At 37.7% G+C, this 20150-nt stretch overlaps 1 protein-coding gene across 1 annotated transcript in view; it reads right to left on the bottom strand.

Moving 5' to 3' along the window:
* LOC149195630 (2-isopropylmalate synthase A-like) overlaps positions 1 to 20150 on the bottom strand; it is a 265845-nt gene that overhangs the window by 212294 nt on the left and 33401 nt on the right. Inside the window, exons 2-3 of the mRNA XM_089405376.1 lie at positions 15702 to 15915; positions 15520 to 15600 (exon numbers count right to left, since the gene is read on the bottom strand). Of these exons, the coding sequence (XP_089261502.1) occupies positions 15520 to 15600; positions 15702 to 15915 (295 nt within the window). The remainder of the gene's footprint in view (positions 1 to 15519; positions 15601 to 15701; positions 15916 to 20150) is intronic.

The following is a 20150-nucleotide window of genomic DNA, read 5'->3' on the forward strand; positions in this document are numbered from 1 at the left end:
ACCAACCACTCAAAAGGTGTCGAGAGATTTCATGGTGGAGGAGTATGCCTCCAGCATGAAGAACGGTATCTGGGAAGTGGTCCCGAGGCCAGATGGCAATTCTGTGGTGGGCTCTCATTGGGTCTACAAGATGAAGCATTGGGCTTATGGGAACACTGAGAAGTATAAGGCAACGTTTCTGGAAAAAGGGTTCTCAAGTAGAGGGGATCGATTATGGCAAGACCTTTGTCCTAGTGGCCATATATTTGTCTATCAAGGCTATTGCAACACAGATGGGGTGGAGGATCCACAAGATGGACATTAAAATAGTGTTCCTCAATGGGATTGTTGACAAAGAGATTCATATCGAGGAGTCGGAGGGGGTTGAGACATGCATCAAAAAGACTCGCATTTGCAAATTCAAGATCCACGAGCATGGTATGCTCGTATAGACAGTTACCCATCTTGTGGGCTAAAACCTCAACACCATGATGAAGAGGGATGACATTAGGGAGTCAAAGGACAAAGGACAATTAAAATCAAAATTAAAATTAAAACTAAAGGAAAAAGAAAAACAATTAATTAGAATTAAGTTCTAAAGTATCAAAATCGAATTATAAAGGTTCAACTTTATTTAAATTAAATTAAATTAAAATTAATAAAACCTAAACAAAAATCCTAAGTCGTCCTTCTCGACAAACTCTAATTTTCTCCTAAGACTATGGTATTCGTTGCCCTTTAAACTTTATAAATATACGCCATTCCTTCAATATGAATGCAATGCACATCATCTAAAGTTAGTTCTGAAATATTTTGCGGCTGTGGGATATCAAATATCTTGAGGTCGAATTTTCAGTTTATATTATTTTGGGGTCACGTTCTACAAGAGTTTCATTAGCTATTTGCCACATTTCTGTGGGACTCATTCGGATCAATCCACAGTTTCTTATGGCTTTCTCGAGGGACGTCAACTCATTTTCAAAAGGATCTGTGAAGTCTCTTGAGATGCATTAATTATTGCAGCCTGTAGACCCTAGCGGGTCTAAGTAAGTGTCTGAAACAATTTCTCTTCGGATTTTCGGCCCTCCAATGGCACAGGTCAGTGATAAAGTTTAAGCCGGAACTCTGAAGCACTAGTCATATTTTTGAGCTCTAGGATCTTGTCTGCCATTGCAATAACACAGTTTGCTTATTTAAGAAATATGTATCTGAGATATATGTGACTGTTATCTCTGCATTCATCATAGACAGATATGTAGTATGTTCACATTGGTTTGTTAATGGTCATAAGGACTCAGTTCTTTAAGATATTTCTAAGTTTGACTGGTGGTGTGTCTTGTATCTAAAGCAATCCAAAGCTTACCGCTTAAGTATAAAAAGCAGTGTATGTTATGTGTAATGATTGGGCTGATATTGAACAGTGAGCAAGTGGGTACCACATTTTGCTGACTTATGACTTGTAGATTCCTTGAATGTCAAGATGCATAGTGTAAGCAGAGACACAGCTTGATGTGTGTGTATAGATCAAAATACGTTTTGATATACTACTGTACATTGTTGGTAAATACTAAAAACACTATTGTTGAATGCTGATGACGAATGGAAGAGGTTCCAATCTGTGCATAAAACCTACAAAATTGGAATTGATTCATAATCCCGTGACCAAACAATTACTCCACCATACCAGCTACTATATGCACCAATTGTTGAAGTAGAACCCTTTGAAACATCTAAAACTACAGACCCGTGCGCATTTGAAGGATAATCACACATTAGTTGTAGCATCTCTTGCATACAGATGAGAAGTGTGGCAGAATTGCATTGAACTATGAATTAAACACTGTATCATCAAGATAGATAACTGCACAAATCTCATTCTGAGCTACAGTTAGCCAAGCTGAATATGTTTCATTGTTGTACCTTGAAGATGCACTACTGAACTTGTATTTGGCAAAATTTTGTTGAAGCTAAGATTTGCAAGAGACATATACATGACTTCATGATAGCTGTATCTGACAGTGATACATTGCCATTGGCTTGACATCTTAACATGACACTTATAATTGACTTGAGATATACATCAGAGACTTGACATGTTGAAAAATGTAACTACTAGGTTCAGTCTTCATAAAATGTATTTGTAAAAAGAATTTTTATTAATGTTAGAATGACTTATTAAAGTGTGGGTTTCATGCTTGTGTCATCATTTTATTAGTCAAAGTTTCCATTGAGGACTCCTAGGATTAATAAAGAGTCAATAGAGTCATTATATATTTTATAAGACCCTTCTTGGGGTTTCAAACGATGTCAAAAGATTATTTTTGAGTCAAAGATAAATTATGTAACCTCCACACCAAGTCGGCCTCAAGGAAGGCAATTCGACCTCATTGGAAGGCTATATATAAAAGGCAGTTCGACTTCATTTGAGCATCTCACTCTCTCAAGCATAGTTTGATCTTTGGAAGTTGGAAGCTAGAAGCTGGGAAGAAGTGCGATATTGAAGGAAGGGTCCAAAAGAAGTGTGAGTTTGGTCTAGGTGAAGGAAAAGAAAATCAAAATTTGGGTGCCTCTCTCTCTCTCTCTCGTGCACACTAGTTTAGGAGATCGAAGTCTCCTAGTCTAGGTCGAAGGTGTTGTTGATGCCGGACGCTGCCAAGTCGAAGTTCTAGGGTCAAAGTGCTGCTACTGCTAGGTCGAAGGTTGGATCAAAGAAGGAGAGGTTGGCTTGGTGTGGAGGAGGTCTTTGTCTAGGTAGAAGAGTCTCAAGGAAAACTATTGAAGGAAGAAATTTTTCACTGGGTTTTCCCCTAAATAGGATTTTTGCCCTGGCAAAGTTCCTAAATCTTGTGGCTTGTGTTTTTGTGATCTTCATGCACACAATATTTGGTAATTGCTTGATGAAAGATAATATAACAAATAAGAAAAAGAAGCCAACATAATTCACAAGTAATTATCAACAAAGAGAAATCTAACCCTAATTCTACTAACATTGATTTCTCAATAGGGGACACCCCCTTGACCATAATTCATGAAGCATGGGGTTTGGGAAATTGTTCATAGAACTAGTGACAAATCGGTTGTCACCTCGAAATGGATCTACAAGATCAAACACGTTGCTGATGGAAGCATAGACAAATACAAGGCCACATTTTTTGCAAGGGGTTTTTCTCAAAAGGAAGGCATAGATTATGAAGAAACCTTTGCACCCACTGCAAGGTATACTACCATTAAAACTTTGGTTTCGTTGGTTGCTACAATGGGATGGAACATCCATCAAATGGACGTGAAAACAGCATTTCTGAATGGGACCATCAATGAGGAAGTATACATTGAGCAACCCGAAGGCTTTGAAAAAAAATAGCAGGGACACTCATGTTTGTAGACTCGAGAAGGCCCTATATGGTTTGAAGCAAGCTCCTCGGGCATGGTATGCAAGAATGGATGCATACACTCTGATAATTGGGTTCGTAAAGAGTTCCGATGATCCTAATCTCTACATCAAGGTTGTGAATAATGAGCCATTCATTATTCTATTGTATGTGGATGATCTATTCATCACAGGTGTGGAGAGAAGAATACAAGAACGTAAGGAGAAGTTGACAGTTGAATTTGAGATGAAGGATCTAGGACTGATGCACTATTACCTAGGTCTGGAAGTATGGCAAAATTCAGGGGAGATATATTTGGGGCAAGGAAAGTACATCATCAAGTTGTTGCAGAAATTTGGGATGATGGATTCCAAGCCCGTGACTACTCCTATGATGACCAATCTCAAGAGTTGCGGAGCTCCAACTCAAGTCTCGTGGATCTTACCTCCTATTGTCAGTAGGTAGGTTCTTTGATGTATCTAGTAAATACCAGGCCGGATATATGTTTTGTTGTGAACATCCTCAGTCAATTTCACTTGGAACCTCGTCGTGATCATTGGATAGCTGCCAAGCAAATATTGAGATATCTTTGTGGTACGATACATCACTTCCTAAAGTGCAATAACAAGGAAGTCAAATTGATTAGCTCCAGAGATTCAGATTGGGGTGGCAGTGAGACCGACGGGAGAAGCACTACCGGACAATGCTTTAGTTTGGGATCTACCATGATCTCATGGATGAGTAGAAAACAAGATCTTATTGCTTTGAGTAGTGTTGAAGCAGAGTACGTGGCTGCATGTGAAGTAGGAAAGGAGGTTGTATGGTTGAGGAAGCTTCTGACAAATTTGTTCGAGGAGCCTCTAGATCCTACTATGATTAATTGTGATAATCAAAGTTGTATCAAGATGTCTAGAGATCCTGTGTTTCATGCTAGGACGAAGCATATCAACAATAAGTTCCACTATATTAGGAACTTGGTGCAGGATGGGATCGTGAAGCTACAATATGTCCCAAAAGACAATCAGGTAGTTGATATACTAATAAAGTCTCTTCCTAATAAGAAGTTTGAATATCTTAGAAGCATGCTTGGTATAGTTGATATTGTTGATTTGGTTGATGACAATAAAAGTTTGGAAGAGATTTGTTGAGGCCTTGTGTGTGAGACACATTGCCTGGGAGGACATCTGGTCGGCACTATGTGTTGATGTCTAGTTCCCGAAGTAGGGAGGGTGGCGTTTGTCATAGAGCTCTAACCTCGGATACGCACCTAGATCCCTGGGTTGATGGTTAGCAAGTAAAATTGATGGCTGAAAGCTTTAGTCCATCTTAGTCCCACTTGGATAGATTGCCCTGGTCAGGTATCTAGTCTGTGGCATTGTGGTGCCTAAACTATTGAGAGACCTTGGATAGAGTTCCCTGGTCAGAAATCTAGTCCATGGCATTGCGGTGCCTAAATTCTTCATAGTTCATATAGTTTGAGATCTTCCGTATGAATACCTTTGTAGTTAAGACGGAGTGTTGAAAAATGTAACTAGGTTCGGTCTTCATAAAATGTATTTGTAAAAAGAATATTATTGTTATAATGACTTATTAAAGCATGGGTTTCATGCTTGGGTCATTATTTCATTAGTCAAAGTCCCCATTGAGGACTCCTAGGATTAATAAAGAGTCAATAGAGCCATTGCATATTTTATGAGACCCTTCTTGAGCTTTCGAACGATGTAAAAAGAGTTATTTTTGAGTCAAAAATAAAAGATCCATCTTAACTCCGGATCTATCAAGTGCCAATAAGGATCAAATCTCTTGAGGTGCAAACCTCTTTTTTGAGTGGAAAACTTGAGGAAAGGTTTGCACCTCGAGAAATTTGATCCCTCTCGACGCTTGATAGATCTGGAGTAAAGATGGATCTAGGATGGTTTCAGTCGTGTGCGGCCAAAGAAAGCCTAATGAACAAATGATTGATTTTATCAATAATATGTAAAATCATCTAATATTAAATATAATCATTTTAAATATGCTGAATATGTTTCAAATTAATCTGGTCATTTTAATTTTAAATTTTCTTAGTTACCTCAGTTTGTTGAGATGATAAATATTATGAATAACTTTAATCATGAAATAAAAATTTTGAAAGTAAAGTGACAATTCTTCCAACGGCAGCCGGTAAACAAAGTGTTGGGGCACTCGTTAGGTTGTGGCTTGACTTACAGGGCATTGGGGCGTCCTTCCAGTTGCATCACGTTATTAGAGTGTAGTAGCGCCCTACAAGTTGTGGCCTGTAAATTAGGGGATTGGAGCCTCTTTTAGTTGTAGCTAAAAACTTGATGTAATTACTTTCTTTTAAAAGAGAGAGGAAGACAATTACTAAGAATCATTCGGTGGTTTTGACACGGAGGGGGTATTCCACCTAAAAATTTGTGTGTCCATTGTTTTATCATTCTGCATTGTTGTATAGTGTTGTCTACTATTGATTATTGTTTATAATTATCTAAAGAAGAACAATAATAATAAATGAAGATTAACTATCACTCTGAAAAAAAAAAAAAAAAAGATTAAAAAGTGTTAATTACTAAGAAACATTGATTCACCCCCCCTCTTAGTATTTCCAACAGTTTAAAATGAAGGATATGGGGTTGATGCACTATTTCCTTGGGCTTGAGATTTAGCAAGGTGACATCAAGATTTTCTTGGGGAAGCGAAAGTACGTCGTGAAGATTCTAAGGAGGTTTCACATGCAGGATTGTAGGCCCATGATCACGCCTCAAATCACAAATTGGAGGAAGGTGGATACATCTAGATCGAAGAGAGTAGATCCCTCACTTTACCGACAATTGATTGGGTCGTTGATGTATTTAGTGAACACGTGGCAAGACATATGTTTTGAAGTTACCTCTTTGAGTCAGTTTATGGTTGAGCCTATCAGAGCACAATGGGTTGCTGCTAAGCACATGTTGAGATATCTCAGGGGGACAGTAGAGTTTGGATTGTGGTATTCACAGCTTGATGAGATGAGGCTTGAGGGTTTCACTGATGCAGATTGGGTAGGGAGCTCCACAAACAGGAAGAGCACATTGGGATGCACATTCAATGTTGGATCAACAGTGATTTCTTGGTTTCACCAAAAGCAAAGATAAATTGCATTGAGTTCAGCCGAGGCTGAGTACATGGCTGCCAATTTGGCAAAGTGTGAAGCTATTTGGTTGAGGAAGCTTCTCATAGGCTTGTTTAAATAAGAGTTGGAGCCTACCTTAATCCACTGTGACAATTAAAGTTGCATCAAACTCTCTGAGAATCTAGTGTTTCAAGATCACTAAAAGCATAGGACATACGTTATCACCACATCAAGGATATTGTTTAGAGAGGTATAATTTCACTCCAATATGTACCAATAGAGGAGTAGACAGCAAACATTCTGACCAAGGCTTTGCTAAGCAGCAGATTTGTTTACCTCAAACAGAAGTTGGGTGTCGTGCAGAACACCTTCCACTAAAAGAGGGAGCGTTGAGAGTAGAGAAGGGTTCTACTTGCCTATAGTGCTAAGGCTAGTAGAGGGACCCACAAGAGTCCAAGACAACCATGTTAGCAGAATATTTATTTATTTAACTATTTCCTAAAGTTGGACATAAGAAAAATTAAAATTTCCTAAGATAACTTATGATTTAATCCCAGCCCTTCATCGCGATCCAATCTCAACAGTTGAAAGTGACTTTAGGGTTTGGGTCAAAATTATAAGAGGAAATAGAATGAGTAAGTGGCACGTCAGTTGAGCAAAAGCAGTGTGTCAAATCAACGAGAGGAAGCGACCTGAGTTCAGCAAATTGTAGTGTTTCATCAACTGAGAAGGAGAAATCGAGTGAGAATCGAATTTCCTCATCTCAAACAACCATTATCACAACGTCCAGTTCGCACATGTGCAGAGGATAGGAAAGTTTGTGTGTTTGTACTATTCACACATAGCCAGATTTGTGTGGCCCTACGACAGATCTAGTGCGTGAGAGGGTGATAGATCTATCTCAAAGCATATTAGTTGTTTGTCTGTGGAGAAAAGGAATTTTTCCCTTGTTGTAAATATCTGAAGACAATTCTCTTGTTGAAGATAATAAAAAGACACGCAAAACTTGTGGGATTTTGCCAGAGTTGGGGTTTCTTGGGTACATATTGTATTCTATTTGTGACGAATGTGTTTGTCTTCTGATTTATTTATTTTCCTTTGTGCATGCTAAGCAAGAAAACCTAGTGTATTTATAATAAAAGTTTTCCAGTGCAACAATTGTTTCTATTTCTAGTTTTATACTTAGAAAATTGCAAATTAGTCACTGTGTTTTAAGGAAATCTAACAGTTAGGGTTTTCTGATGAGACAGATCGAAAACCTAACCATAGAGATAAAGTCCCACCTATCCATGGCACAAAAAAAGCATCTTCAAAGATCAAATGTGCGAAATGGCTCTCAATTATAGGGGCCCTTAGAGTAAATGCTCCCTTGAGAGGGCCTCAAATGATTTTTCTGACATTAAACTATTGGGGATTAACCAATCCCTCTAAGAAAATGACCATCAAGGGTTTATTAGTTATTAAAACCCTCTATTATCCTACTTCAAGAAATTAAGTCCAAAGGAGAAAGAACAATTCAAAAACTTTCCAAAGTTTTGTGTGGGTGGGATTTCAACTCTATTAACGATGTTGGGTGATTTAGTGGGAACAAAATCAGTTACCCTAACTATCTCTTGGGATATTCCCTCAAGTTTAGGGGTTTAGATCTTCTACATAGGCAAGGGAAAGAAATATTAGTTCTGAATGTTTATGGGTTGTACTCAAATAGGTTGCAAAATTGGGACAAGTTTTTCAAACAAGAATGCATCAAGAATAGCCTTGTGGTGATAGGGGGAGACCTAAACTTCACTTTAGGAGCCTCTGAGATATGAGGTTTGGTGGCTCACATAGATTGCCTTTCAAGATACTACTTAAGGAACCCAGACGAAGTCTCCCAACTAGAGAAACAAAAAAACCGTGAATGATAGAATCACAAAGAGGCTTGACTAGTTTTTAATATCTGAAGCCTTTCTAGACGAAGCTACCCTGGTAAAATAGTGGGTCACTTCTGAAGGAGAATCTGACCAATATCCAATTGTACTAGAAGTAGCTACTATGCAAGAAAATTTAGCTGTCCCTTTCAAACTAAATCAAAAATGGTTAAAGATGGAGGAGGATAAAAAAAAATAGAAAGATGGCAAGCTGCTCAGAGAATTGGGAGAAAGGTTGAAGACACTATATAGCAATGAAAATTTTGGGTATCTGAATTAGTCCCAGAAGTTGTAGGTGAAGCTACTGGAAGAAAAAAAGAGGAATTAACAAATTTTAAGGACAATGCAGAAAGAGGAGTCAACCACATCTGAAATCTTTTTGAGGCCTCCCAAATGTCATGAAGCACCCCCAAACATGGCCTACACACTTTTGAACTCAAAAATCTAACAAGGGGAGAGAGTTGGAAGGAAGTGTGAGGTCTCACAAACCTGGTATACAATGAAGCATGAATCTACACTCTTCGCTTGCTTCCCTAATCAATCAAGACAATAGGGAAGAAGTAGGTGATCCTCCCAAAAGCGGCTCAAACTGGGGAGGTCTACACAAGCATGAAAATTTATGCCCAAAAGCTCCCTTAAAGAAAAGAAAAAAAATAAACCCTAATATGGATAGTGGAAAGGTGTGGAGGGAAAGCCACCTAAATCCCATAAATACAATATAACCGCTCCCTAATTTCATAACAAATGTGACATCTAAAGATGAGATTTTCCTTAAACTCCACCATCCATAAGTGGCAAAGTTGAGAGATTAGGACCATGGAGATGTGGTATTCCATTTTAACCCAAAGTTGATCATAAACAATATGAACTTGCCTAAGGAGGTCCTTGAGGGCGTCCATCCATTGCTTCCATATAGATGAGCATTTCACAATAAGGTCATCTCTCCCAGCCACAAAAAAGTGTTTGGAATAGATATATTAGGGCCAAGAGCCTACAAAAGTGTTATCCAAATTCCCTAATTTACTCCATATAGATGTCCACTCAGATCACCACGATCATGGCATGTTTAAATGGCAACCTATAAACCTCCAAAAACCAACAATAAATACACCTCTAGGAGCCTATGGAGGCAATAGTCGAGGTGGAGCAAAGAGCGAAGTAGGGATATGAATCCCTACTCGGCCTTGACTGACCCAAAGTCCAAACTCTATGAGGGAAAGATACAAGTCTAAATATGACCTTGAGACACTAAGGATGCGCACCACACTCTGCCTGGGTAATGGATTGAGGAACCATCCCATTGCAATGAATGATGTGATGACACAAAAAGGGACCACAAATAGAGCCCCTAGCCCGACTCAACTCATAAGGAAATTCATAAAGTTGACCCACAACTATAGCCCAAACCCTAGTCACTAGAGAGCCATGGAATGCATCACACTATTAAACATCAATATTGTCACAGATCTTGCAAAGGGAGTTTGTTGATCCTTTGGGTCCCACAAATGTGATAGCAGATCATTTCAACCCTTCAACATTTCTCATTGAAGGGCAACTTCAATAAGCCATAGCTTTGTTATTTTATACCAAAGCTTTGATGTTCAACATATCAAAACAATTTAGATAATATGTACCTCAGAATGGACAAAGTTTGAAATGTAAATCTAAAGCCATATAGGCATAACAATCAAAAGACGATACAAAGGTCATTTTCTAGCTATCAAATTTCAGCATTATCAAGTGCCCTACATTTAACAAGTCATCGCTTTCTCAACTCCCAAAGGAAGCATATCCTACCTCATTACAAAACGTTGAAACACTTCTTTTCAAAAGCTCTAATTTCATAGGTATGTAAGCAACAGTTTAAATGTCCTGTTTGCTATATGCAACAAGTATCAATCTCCCAAAATCACAAATTTGAATCCTTTGTGCTACAAATTAATTTTTTTGTCCCATACCAATACCACCACAAAATAAATATCTCGAAGTTGTGTTTTTCCTTAAAAATATCCAAAATAATGAATTTGTTGAATGCAATCTTTCAGTAATTAAAATAACTAATATGGAACTTATAAGAAATATGTCCAATAGGTAGAATCACATGCACAAATATTCTAAACACCAAGTATTTTTAAGACATTTTTAGTTCTAGAAATTCTTCCAAGAAGTGGAATCACATGCACAAGCTAAAAAAACAAGTATTTTGGATCAAAAACTTACGTGCAACAGTTCTATAAACTGGGGAAGGAGGAGAAAAACAGTACACTACAAAGTATTTAAGCTTATGCATGAAAAATTCCAACTCCTCTTTGTCACTAAATACCAGTGTAGCACGACACAGCAATTACTTGTCGAGTGGGCCGAGTCTGCTACCAAATGAACCGCTCGGCCATATTCGGCCCCTGATACGCGTAACTTGCCTAACTCGCCTCACTCGATGTGACTCGGCATTCCTGCCATAATTGATTTTCATGATCAATAGTTGTCATTCCCACCCTTTTTCTATTAAAGAGGGCTTGTGCATGCTGAGGAGTCACTCACTTCAAAATCTTGCAGTGACAATCAACAGCGCCTTCGCTTCAATCTACTGAGCATCCAACAATGATCACAAAGCCAAGTAAGTATCGAATCAATTTGTTTTGAAATTTTTTAATTTGTTATTTGGGGCCGCGCTCAAGTTGTTCCAGGCTTCTGCGGCCCTGTCTCAGGGTCGTAGAAGGCTTCTTCTGCAGGCCTGAGCCAGGCCCGCGGCGACCTGTAATAGCATGAGTATCGCCGAAGTGGCCGAATTACAAATTTAATAAATAAATAAATAAATTGTTCGATTAAATTAAAAACTTATATTTAAATTAGATTAGATTTTAAATCATGATTCATTAAATTTAATTATTTTTTTAGTTTGTTATGATTCAGCCTGTTACTGTAACAAGCCCTGCAGGGCTGTCTCAGGGCCACAGAAAAATATTGGAAAAATAATTAGGATTTAAATTTAATTTAAAATTTTCCATAGGGTCTTGGATAAACAATGATCGGTTGCTCTATAAAGGCACTCCTTGATGTAAAGTCGCCGGTTTAATTCCCCACCCTGATCGGGGTGATATCTTGGATATGATGAAGATGTAGTCCTGCCAAGCTTACAAAAAAAATCGCAATTTAAAAAGGCCTGCAACAGGCCCCTTGTGCAGGCAAAGGGCCTATTGCAGGCCTCTACCACCCTAAGACAGACACACAGAGGCCTTTAACAGCCACAGTGTGGCTGCTGCAGCGACACAGTGGCTGTTACAAACCTCTGTGGGGACTTTTTTTTGTTGCAGACCTCTACAATTAAAAATATTTAAATTTTTTTAATAAAATTTCTCTATCTAAAATCAGATTGTCACCCTGATCCCTGATTCTTGATCCATAATTCCACAGCTTCTAAGGCTAAATCCATGTCTAGAAGGCCTCTTGATGAAGCCTGGGAATGTGTTACCCGTGAAGATCCCAATTCTGGCAGGAGAGTCAAATGCAACTTTTGTCCCATTGTGGTGTCTGGGGGCATAAATAGATTGAAATACACCGGGCTAGAATAGTGGGTAGAGATGCGACAATTTGTCATCATTGTCCTCCAGAAGTCACAGTGAAAATGAGAGCTATTTTGGATGCCATTCAGAAACAGAATGCTAAGATAGAAAGAATGAAGTGTGAGGCTACAACAATGGGTGGATCTCAAACATAGTCACAAGGTCAGCATGTTCCTATAGGTTCTACCTCATCAAATGTTGTAGGAAATGCATCTCATATAACATCTCCTTTCTTCCTTCCTCGCACTGGTCTAGGATCTTAGCCAAGCTTGGAAAGCTTTAATGAAAAAAAGGAGGCAGATATGGCAGTGAGGAGATTTTGGTATGATGATAGCCTCCCACTTAACTATGTAAAGTCACCTTTTTTTCAGGCAATGGTAGATGCAATTGCATGTGTTGGCCCTAGTCACAGAGCACCTTCTTATAATTCAATTAGGGAGAAAGGCCTTAATGAGGAGTTTGAATGTGTTAAGGCACAGTTGGACAGCATCAAAAACTCATGGAAGAGCACTGGGTGCACAATTATGTCAGATGGGTGGACAGATTAGAAGTGTAGAACAATCATCACCTTTATTGTCCCTTGCTCTAAAGGAACCATGTTCCTAAAGTCTATTAATGCATCTTCACATGTAAAGGATGCAAGTATGACTTTTTCAATGTTGTCAAAGGTTGTGGAGGAAGTTGGGGTAAAAAATGTTGTCCACATAATCACGGACAATGCTGCAAATTATGTGGCAGCTAGAATAATGCTAACCAAAAAATATCCTACCATTTTTTGGAGCCCATGTGTTGCCCATTGCATAGACCTGATTTTGGAGGACATCGGAAAGTTGTCGTGGGTGCAAGATGTTGTTGTAGAGTGCAAACAAATAACCAAGTACATTTATAACCATGCTTGGGTGTTGAGTCTTATGAGAGAATTCACAGAGGGTGAGCTCAGTCAGCCCGCTATCACACAGTTTGCCACTAATTTCCTCTCCCTCCAAAGCCTTTTGAATGAGTACAAAGCTTTGAGAGGGATGTTTTGTAGCCAACAATGGCTATTTTGGAAATATTGCACAAAACCAAATGCCATGGTTGTGAAGGTGTCTATCTTCAAAGACGAGTTGTGGGATAAAGTCACTGAGATTGTTAGCTTAACTGAGTCACTTGTGAAAGTTTTCAGGATCATGGATGGAGACAAGCCTCCAATGGGCTACATTTATGGGGGCATGGACAGGGCCAAATAGGCCATCAAGGCTTTTTATAGGGGGGATTAATTTAAATATCTCCCTATATGGGAAATTATTGGTTCCAGGTGGGACTGGTAGCTACATTCACCATTGCATGCAACGGGAGCATATCTAAATCCAAGCATATTCTATAATGAGAGGTCTAATATTCAAAAAGATCCTGAGGTGATGAGAGGTGTCATATTATGCATTGAGTGGATGTTCCCGAGCAAAGAAATTCAAGACAAAATCAGTTTACAACGAGATATGTACAAGAAAGCATCTGGAATGTTTGGATTTAGCTCAACCATACGACTTAGGGAAAGGAAAATACCATGTAAGATTCAATTTTAAATTCTATAAATTCTTTAGGTTTGGCATTGCAATTTGCAACGCTAAACTTTTTTGTTGCTTTTTACAACCAATTAGTGGATAGATTGTGGCACTAAGGCACCAGAATTGCAAGAATTTGCTATCAGAGTTCTAAGCCATCCTTGCAGCGCTTCAGGATGTGAGCGCAATTGGTCAGTGTTTGAGCACATCCATAGCAAAAAGCGTAATAGATTGGAGCATGAGCGGTTGCTGTAGCTTCTCTACATCTATTACAACCTTCGGTAGCTCACTAAACAAATGCATCCAAAGGACTTAGATCCAAATACATTAGATGACATTGATCTAGAGTTTGAATGGGTTGTGGAGGAGTTCCCTACTAATAATTTGAGTTGGCTTGATAAAAAGACACAGGATCCCTCTGGTCTGCCATTTTCTCAAATGGAAACTTCAAACACACCTGCCTCACAGTTGTTTGTTTGAGCCCACTGATGTTGGCACTAGCTCCTTGAGTACTTATCTAGGCGTCCTCATGCTGATGAATAAGACATGACAATGCACATGGAAACATTGTCAATTTTTGGTTTTCTGTTATGGTTCATGGAGAACTTGCAATTTGCTACCATATGTTATTTTGTTTATCAGGTTGCTTGTAAAAATTTTGAATACAAATCTCAATTGTGTTATGATACAACTTACATGATCATATTTTATGAGGTGATGTTATGAATTCTTGTGTAAACCACGGTTTTATAACTTGTATGTGTTGGAAATGCCATTAGTTTCTCTTTTATGCAAAACAAATGAGATATTTTTTAGTTTTTTGCTATTTGCCAAGTATTTGTCGAGTAGAAGTCATGCAACATTGCTAAATACAAAAGTTGGTCAAAATTGAACTAAACTGCTTTAAACATTTGTTGCCAGCAATAATAAGTGGTGGTATGAAACCACCTACATTTAACTAGCAAATCATCAAAACTACTACCTAAAGATTTTTAAATTCCCTCTGTAGCCTTTGTAATTTTTCATTAGCATTCAATGATAAAAACTACTATTTTGGTATTTTATCGACCATCAAGCATTCACCACATGTGAATGTGATCTGACTCCTCCCAAAATATTTTCGTGCAAATATACAAGGCCTGCCTGTTAACAATAAAAACTCCGTATCTCAAAGAAATATTTTATTGTTACTTCAAAACATGCGAAAATATCCTAATATCTAATTAGTAAGAGAGAGCACCTCTGGTATAATTCCAGGAAATGCTTTTTAAACTAAAACATTCTCAAAACATTTCCTAAATTGTTTTTATTTTTCAAAATGTTGGGCACTTTTGGACTTGAAAAATTGACCACTTGGGTCTACGAACCCTGTAGAGGTCCATATATAACAATTAAATGAGAAAAGTAAACCCAAAAAAACCTTTAACAATCATACAAAGAGAAAAGATAAATATTGACATTTGATATTTAATTTTGTTCAACATGCTAGTACCACTTATGTCATGCTACCAACACAGAGTAGTTATCCCATTGTCTCCATGAAATATTTTTTATAGCATTTGTATAACAGGCTATGTTAAATCGGTAACAGGATTTAAACGCCTTAGTGAACTTTTTCCAAATTCATTTTTTGATATATCAGGTCATAGGTCATAGATTCAACTCAGGATTACCAGTCGCTATTGTGGCTGGTGGAAGAGCTGTACTCCATATAGATATTCCATGGAAAAAAGGGAGATTCATGAGCTTTAGATATTCCGTGGAAAAAAGGGGGATTCATGAGCTTTTCCTTGGAAAAAGAAAGCAGACAGAAAAATGAAACATATTCTTAGAATAGAAAGGCACACAACAGTCAAATATATGGGGAGACCAAAATGCAAAATACAGGAATGCTAAGACTAGTACATTTTTATAATCCACAACATGGGTCAAGTCAAGAACATAGTAAAGTTCAATACTGGGTTGCAAACGTACTTTCTGGTGGCCCTAATCCATCTATGGCAGAGCAATCTTTAGATTACATACAGAACCAACGAAAATTACCTCCTCCAATGAAGCATTCCCTGCTCTTTCACCAATACCATTAACAGTAACCTCTAATTGCCTTGCCCCTGCATATGCACCCTGGATTCATATCACCTAGAATAAGAAAAGATATTAAGGCAAAATACTACAAACTTTCAAATGACTACTTATTGTGAAGCATAAGTCCAAAGGAAACTCACAGCCAAAGTGTTAGCAGTAGAGAGACCAAGGTCATTCTGGCAGTGTGTTGAAATTATTGCATTCTCAATACCCGGAGTGTTGGCTTTAATGTCAGCAATCAATTTCCCAAATTCTGTTGGCAATGTGTATCCCACAGTATCTGGAATATTTAATGTAGTTGCCCCTGCCTTAATAACTTCCCCCAATATCTGGTAAAGAAATTCAGGATCAGACCTAGGGCAAAAAGACAAGGCACTAGATCAATTTGTGTGCCCTTCAAATCAATATCTCAAAAGAACGATGTGTCAAGATCTAAATTCAACTTTATTAAAAATGAAATATAATATATAAGACAATTTCCTTCAAAATTCATTTTAAAAAAATTTCTTCAAAAAATAAAAATAAAAAGGCCACAAAACATAGACCCTAGTAAAAGTCATGTCTAATAGATTTAATAAAAATAATTTACTCAAGGGACATTCATGTTACCAGAAAACTAAAAGGGAAATTATAAGATAAAGAAAAGGGAAATGTTTGAAGGATTTGAAAAATTAATTCAACCTGAAGTATTGCATTTTTCATTAACATATACTTTTATGTCCCGCGTTCTCAAAAATTTATGAACTTAAACTTGTCTGATTAATTAGTAAAGCTACAAGCTATAACTAAGAGGATAATTCTTAAACAGAAGTACAATACAGAATTTGGAAAGTAAAAATATAATATATATAAAGAACACTTAATACGTGCCAGCCTAAGTCACAGTACACGTCCCTCAGGGTCTCTTGTCCTGTATTTCACGTTTGGACACAAAAACTGCCCTAAAACGTGTCGAAAACTTTTTTCTTCGTGTCCTCCAATCGAGACACGTGTTTTGGACGTGTCGAAAACGTGCCCTAACATTTTTGGTTCTTAGGACACGTGTCCCATGAAAAGTGACATTTAAAACCTGCAACATGGTTTATTTTTGTGTATTTTTTGTCATTGTTCACCACCGAAGTTGAGTTTGCTCGTCGCTGGAATCCAATTTGTTGTGCAGTGTGAAGAATTCCATCAAATTCGAGCGCAATTCTCACAACTTCACATCGACCTGGACCTGGAGATGTAGGAGATGACCGTTCGCATGCTTTGCTAAGAGTTTGGAGCACTTAAATTTCTTGTAAGTTGTGTTATAGCCTACGGAACATAACTTAATTATACACGAGTGACCATGTATAGATCGTGTGTTGAAATAAAAATCCCAGCTCCCCATCATGTGCTCATTGCTCACTACACCTTCGAGGTCTAAAGGGAGGGAAAGCTCGATTAACGCTCTAGTCAACAATGAAGTTTGAACACATATAAATTTATAGCTCATAAACTAACTTATGTGAAGTTTGAACATGATCAAACTTGTTTGAAGTTAATAACAAAAATTATAACATGAACAATGAACATTGAACTGTGAACATCATTGATGTAGTAAATTAATAAACTAACTAGTAAATTACTAAATACTAAATAGACATCATCATGATTCATATCTATATGGATCAAGCACTATATTTTAGTATTTTTTAATATATATATATATATATATATATAATATGTCCTTCGTGTCTCATGTCCTCGTGTCATGTGACTTAGGTGCCGGTGTAATAGCACCATTTGGGAGAAATATACCAATTGATAAGACAACACAAGTGAGAGCCTATGAAAACCAACCATGGGAATAATTCTCTAACCTGCCTAAAAACACCCATTAAAACCATCCATTGAGTTAATAGAGTTTAGGCTTCTGTGATCCATTGAGTTGTTTGGCGAAAGCACCCTTACAAGGAAACATACAACAAACAATGAAAGTTTAGTGAAACCTCTCCACACTTAAACATGACCCATTGTGGCCCCTATTTCTTGGGATCTATAGAGCCTGTCTGACCAACCTGGTGATTCTTTATACTTGCCTCAACTAAAGGAAGTGCCTCAACCATGGCCTTCGCTATAGTTTTATAATTTACATCTCCCTCCCTTGAAAGTCACCTAGCTAGTTCAACAGCTTGTTGCCATACCTTCAACACTGAGTGATGTACGCTAATTTCATTTTTAAGGATTCCCGGGTGCACCTTAATTCTACCGAATTGTGAAATTGAATCTCAACCATCTTTATTATAAAGCACACACAGCTTCCCTATCTTGACAATTAAAAGGCCAAAACTGCTCTCATAAACAACACAGCCCTCCAACCTTGCATTTAAGAAACACCAAGTAACTTTTGACAAAAGAGTTTTGAATGTCTAATCTTGGATGAAGTTTTTGGTCTTCACCAAACCTTTTCTATAGCCTCGGGCCAATGAGGGGCACTGTGTCCCATTTATCCCAAATTACACTTCGACACTCTTTATAGTTTGATGTTCTTTTGAAACATATTCCAACTGATCCCAAACTAAACAGACACAACTAGAGTATTTAATGATGTCAAGCTCCTTAAAATTTTGTGTTATATGACAACTACTAGACTTGATATCTTGTTTTCTCTCATTCTCTCTCTCATGTCAACTAACTAAAAAAGTTAGGTTGACAGAGTTTTAATAGCAATTCCATGTGGTGTAAATGGTCTTCCATGCTCTTGTTATAAATGAGAATATCTTCAAAGAAAACCAAAAAATAGTCCTCAAATACGTTTAAAATCCTAACAAATCATACCTTTGGAAGTGGTAAGGAATTAGTTAGCCTGAAAGTCATAATTAAAAACTAGCAATGGCCTTGATGAATCTAGAAAACTACCTTGAATTAGTCAACTTATCTACTTAGTGTTGATAGCACACTCTCTAATCAATCTTCACAAGCATTGTTGCCCCATGTAGTTTAGCAAGTAGTTCATCTATACACAGAATAGGATATCTATTTGGTTTGGTCCACTTGTTTGGTTTAGCTATCAAACAACATAAAGATGGAACCATCATGTTGGAAAATCAAGAAACTTATGTATTATAGATGATTTTCCTTAACTTGATAATTACTTGTGATATGCGTTGGCCTTTTATTACTTTATTAGATCTTTGTTCATCAAGCAATTACCAAAACAATGAAGATCACAACAAGACAAAGTACACAAGATATAGGCTCCAAGCCAAGGCAAAACCCCTCCAAGGGGAATGCTTCTCTTTTTGCTTAGAATCTGCTTACAAAGAGACTTCCAAGACCCAACAGCCAAAGCCAACAATCCTACCAAGCACCAAGTCAGCCCCCGGCAAGATCTTCTCAAAGGCAGCTTCCAAAATTCGACCTACTGCAACTTCGTCCTATAATTTCGGCCCTGCAACTGCTTCTCAAAATTTTGGCCCAGCAATTTTGGCCTCCTGCCACTGCAGCTTCACACAAACCCTAGCTTCGCACGTCTGAAAAGAGAGAGAGAGAGAGAGAGATTTAGCACAAGAAACTTCACTTTTTCCTTCCTTCCTTCATTCTTCTAACTCTTTTGTTCCTTTGCTATTGCAAATCGAACTTGTCTTGGATAAGTGTGTCAAGTGAGGTCGAGCTCCCTATATTTATAGCCTCCTTGGGGGGTCGAATAGCCCTCCTTTAGGCCGACTCGATCTTGCTCTTGGGCCGACTTGGTCTTGGGATACAAAATGTTTTTTTCTTGATAAAATAGATATCTTTCTTTATTACCACAAGTCCAAATGGGACTATGACAAAAGACCAATGATATTATTTATCCTAGAAAGACCTAAAAAACCTAAAAGCACGAAAAACATGCTTTTGACTCAAACTTGAGTATGAAACACATACTCCAAAATAAAATATAATTTCTCTTTCTTTTTATTTCTTTATAAAGAATATACAATGTCATGATTACAATTAGGTTATTATGAATACCGAACCTAGTTACAATTTTCAACACTCCCTCTTAACTAGGGAGGTATTCATAATCTCATTACAAGGTACAAGGAATCTCAATATTGAAGCATTCTCATAAGAAGAGTTAGATTGATAAGCCATCTTTTGTCAAGCATTTTTATCATAACCAACACTACCCTTGAAGGCCTTAACTAGACAAGCTCATCCTTATTCGAGAGCATTATGTTGGGAGGCTTTATGTGAGTTGCCACACTACCTCTAAGGCACATACCCCATACTGATGTTCAATGGTATGTCCTTTTAGGACAATTCTTATCTTGGATTACCAAACCGGAATCCTCAAAGAATATCAAACCTCTTTGATCACTCTTATCTTGGATGACCTACCTTATCCTCAAAGAGTATCAGTCAACAACTTATTTTCCTGGATTCTACAATCCATAAGAAGTCTCAATCTAAGATGCTTATCCAATCCTCCAGACTCCATTCTTTCTTTATGGCCTTCACTAAGACTTACAGCTATTAGTCCTAGTCTAGTGCATGAACCATAAAGACAAGAACTATCCAACATCACTCCCTCTCAATTAGGGGAGAGTTGTCCACCAAACCAAGCTTACCTCTCAGGTACT

Source organism: Pinus tabuliformis, chromosome 2_2 (assembly GCF_031772625.1).
Source record: "Pinus tabuliformis cultivar Carrire ecotype Pingquan chromosome 2_2, CPIR1, whole genome shotgun sequence".
In the NCBI taxonomy this organism is placed as follows: Eukaryota; Viridiplantae; Streptophyta; class Pinopsida; order Pinales; family Pinaceae; genus Pinus; species Pinus tabuliformis.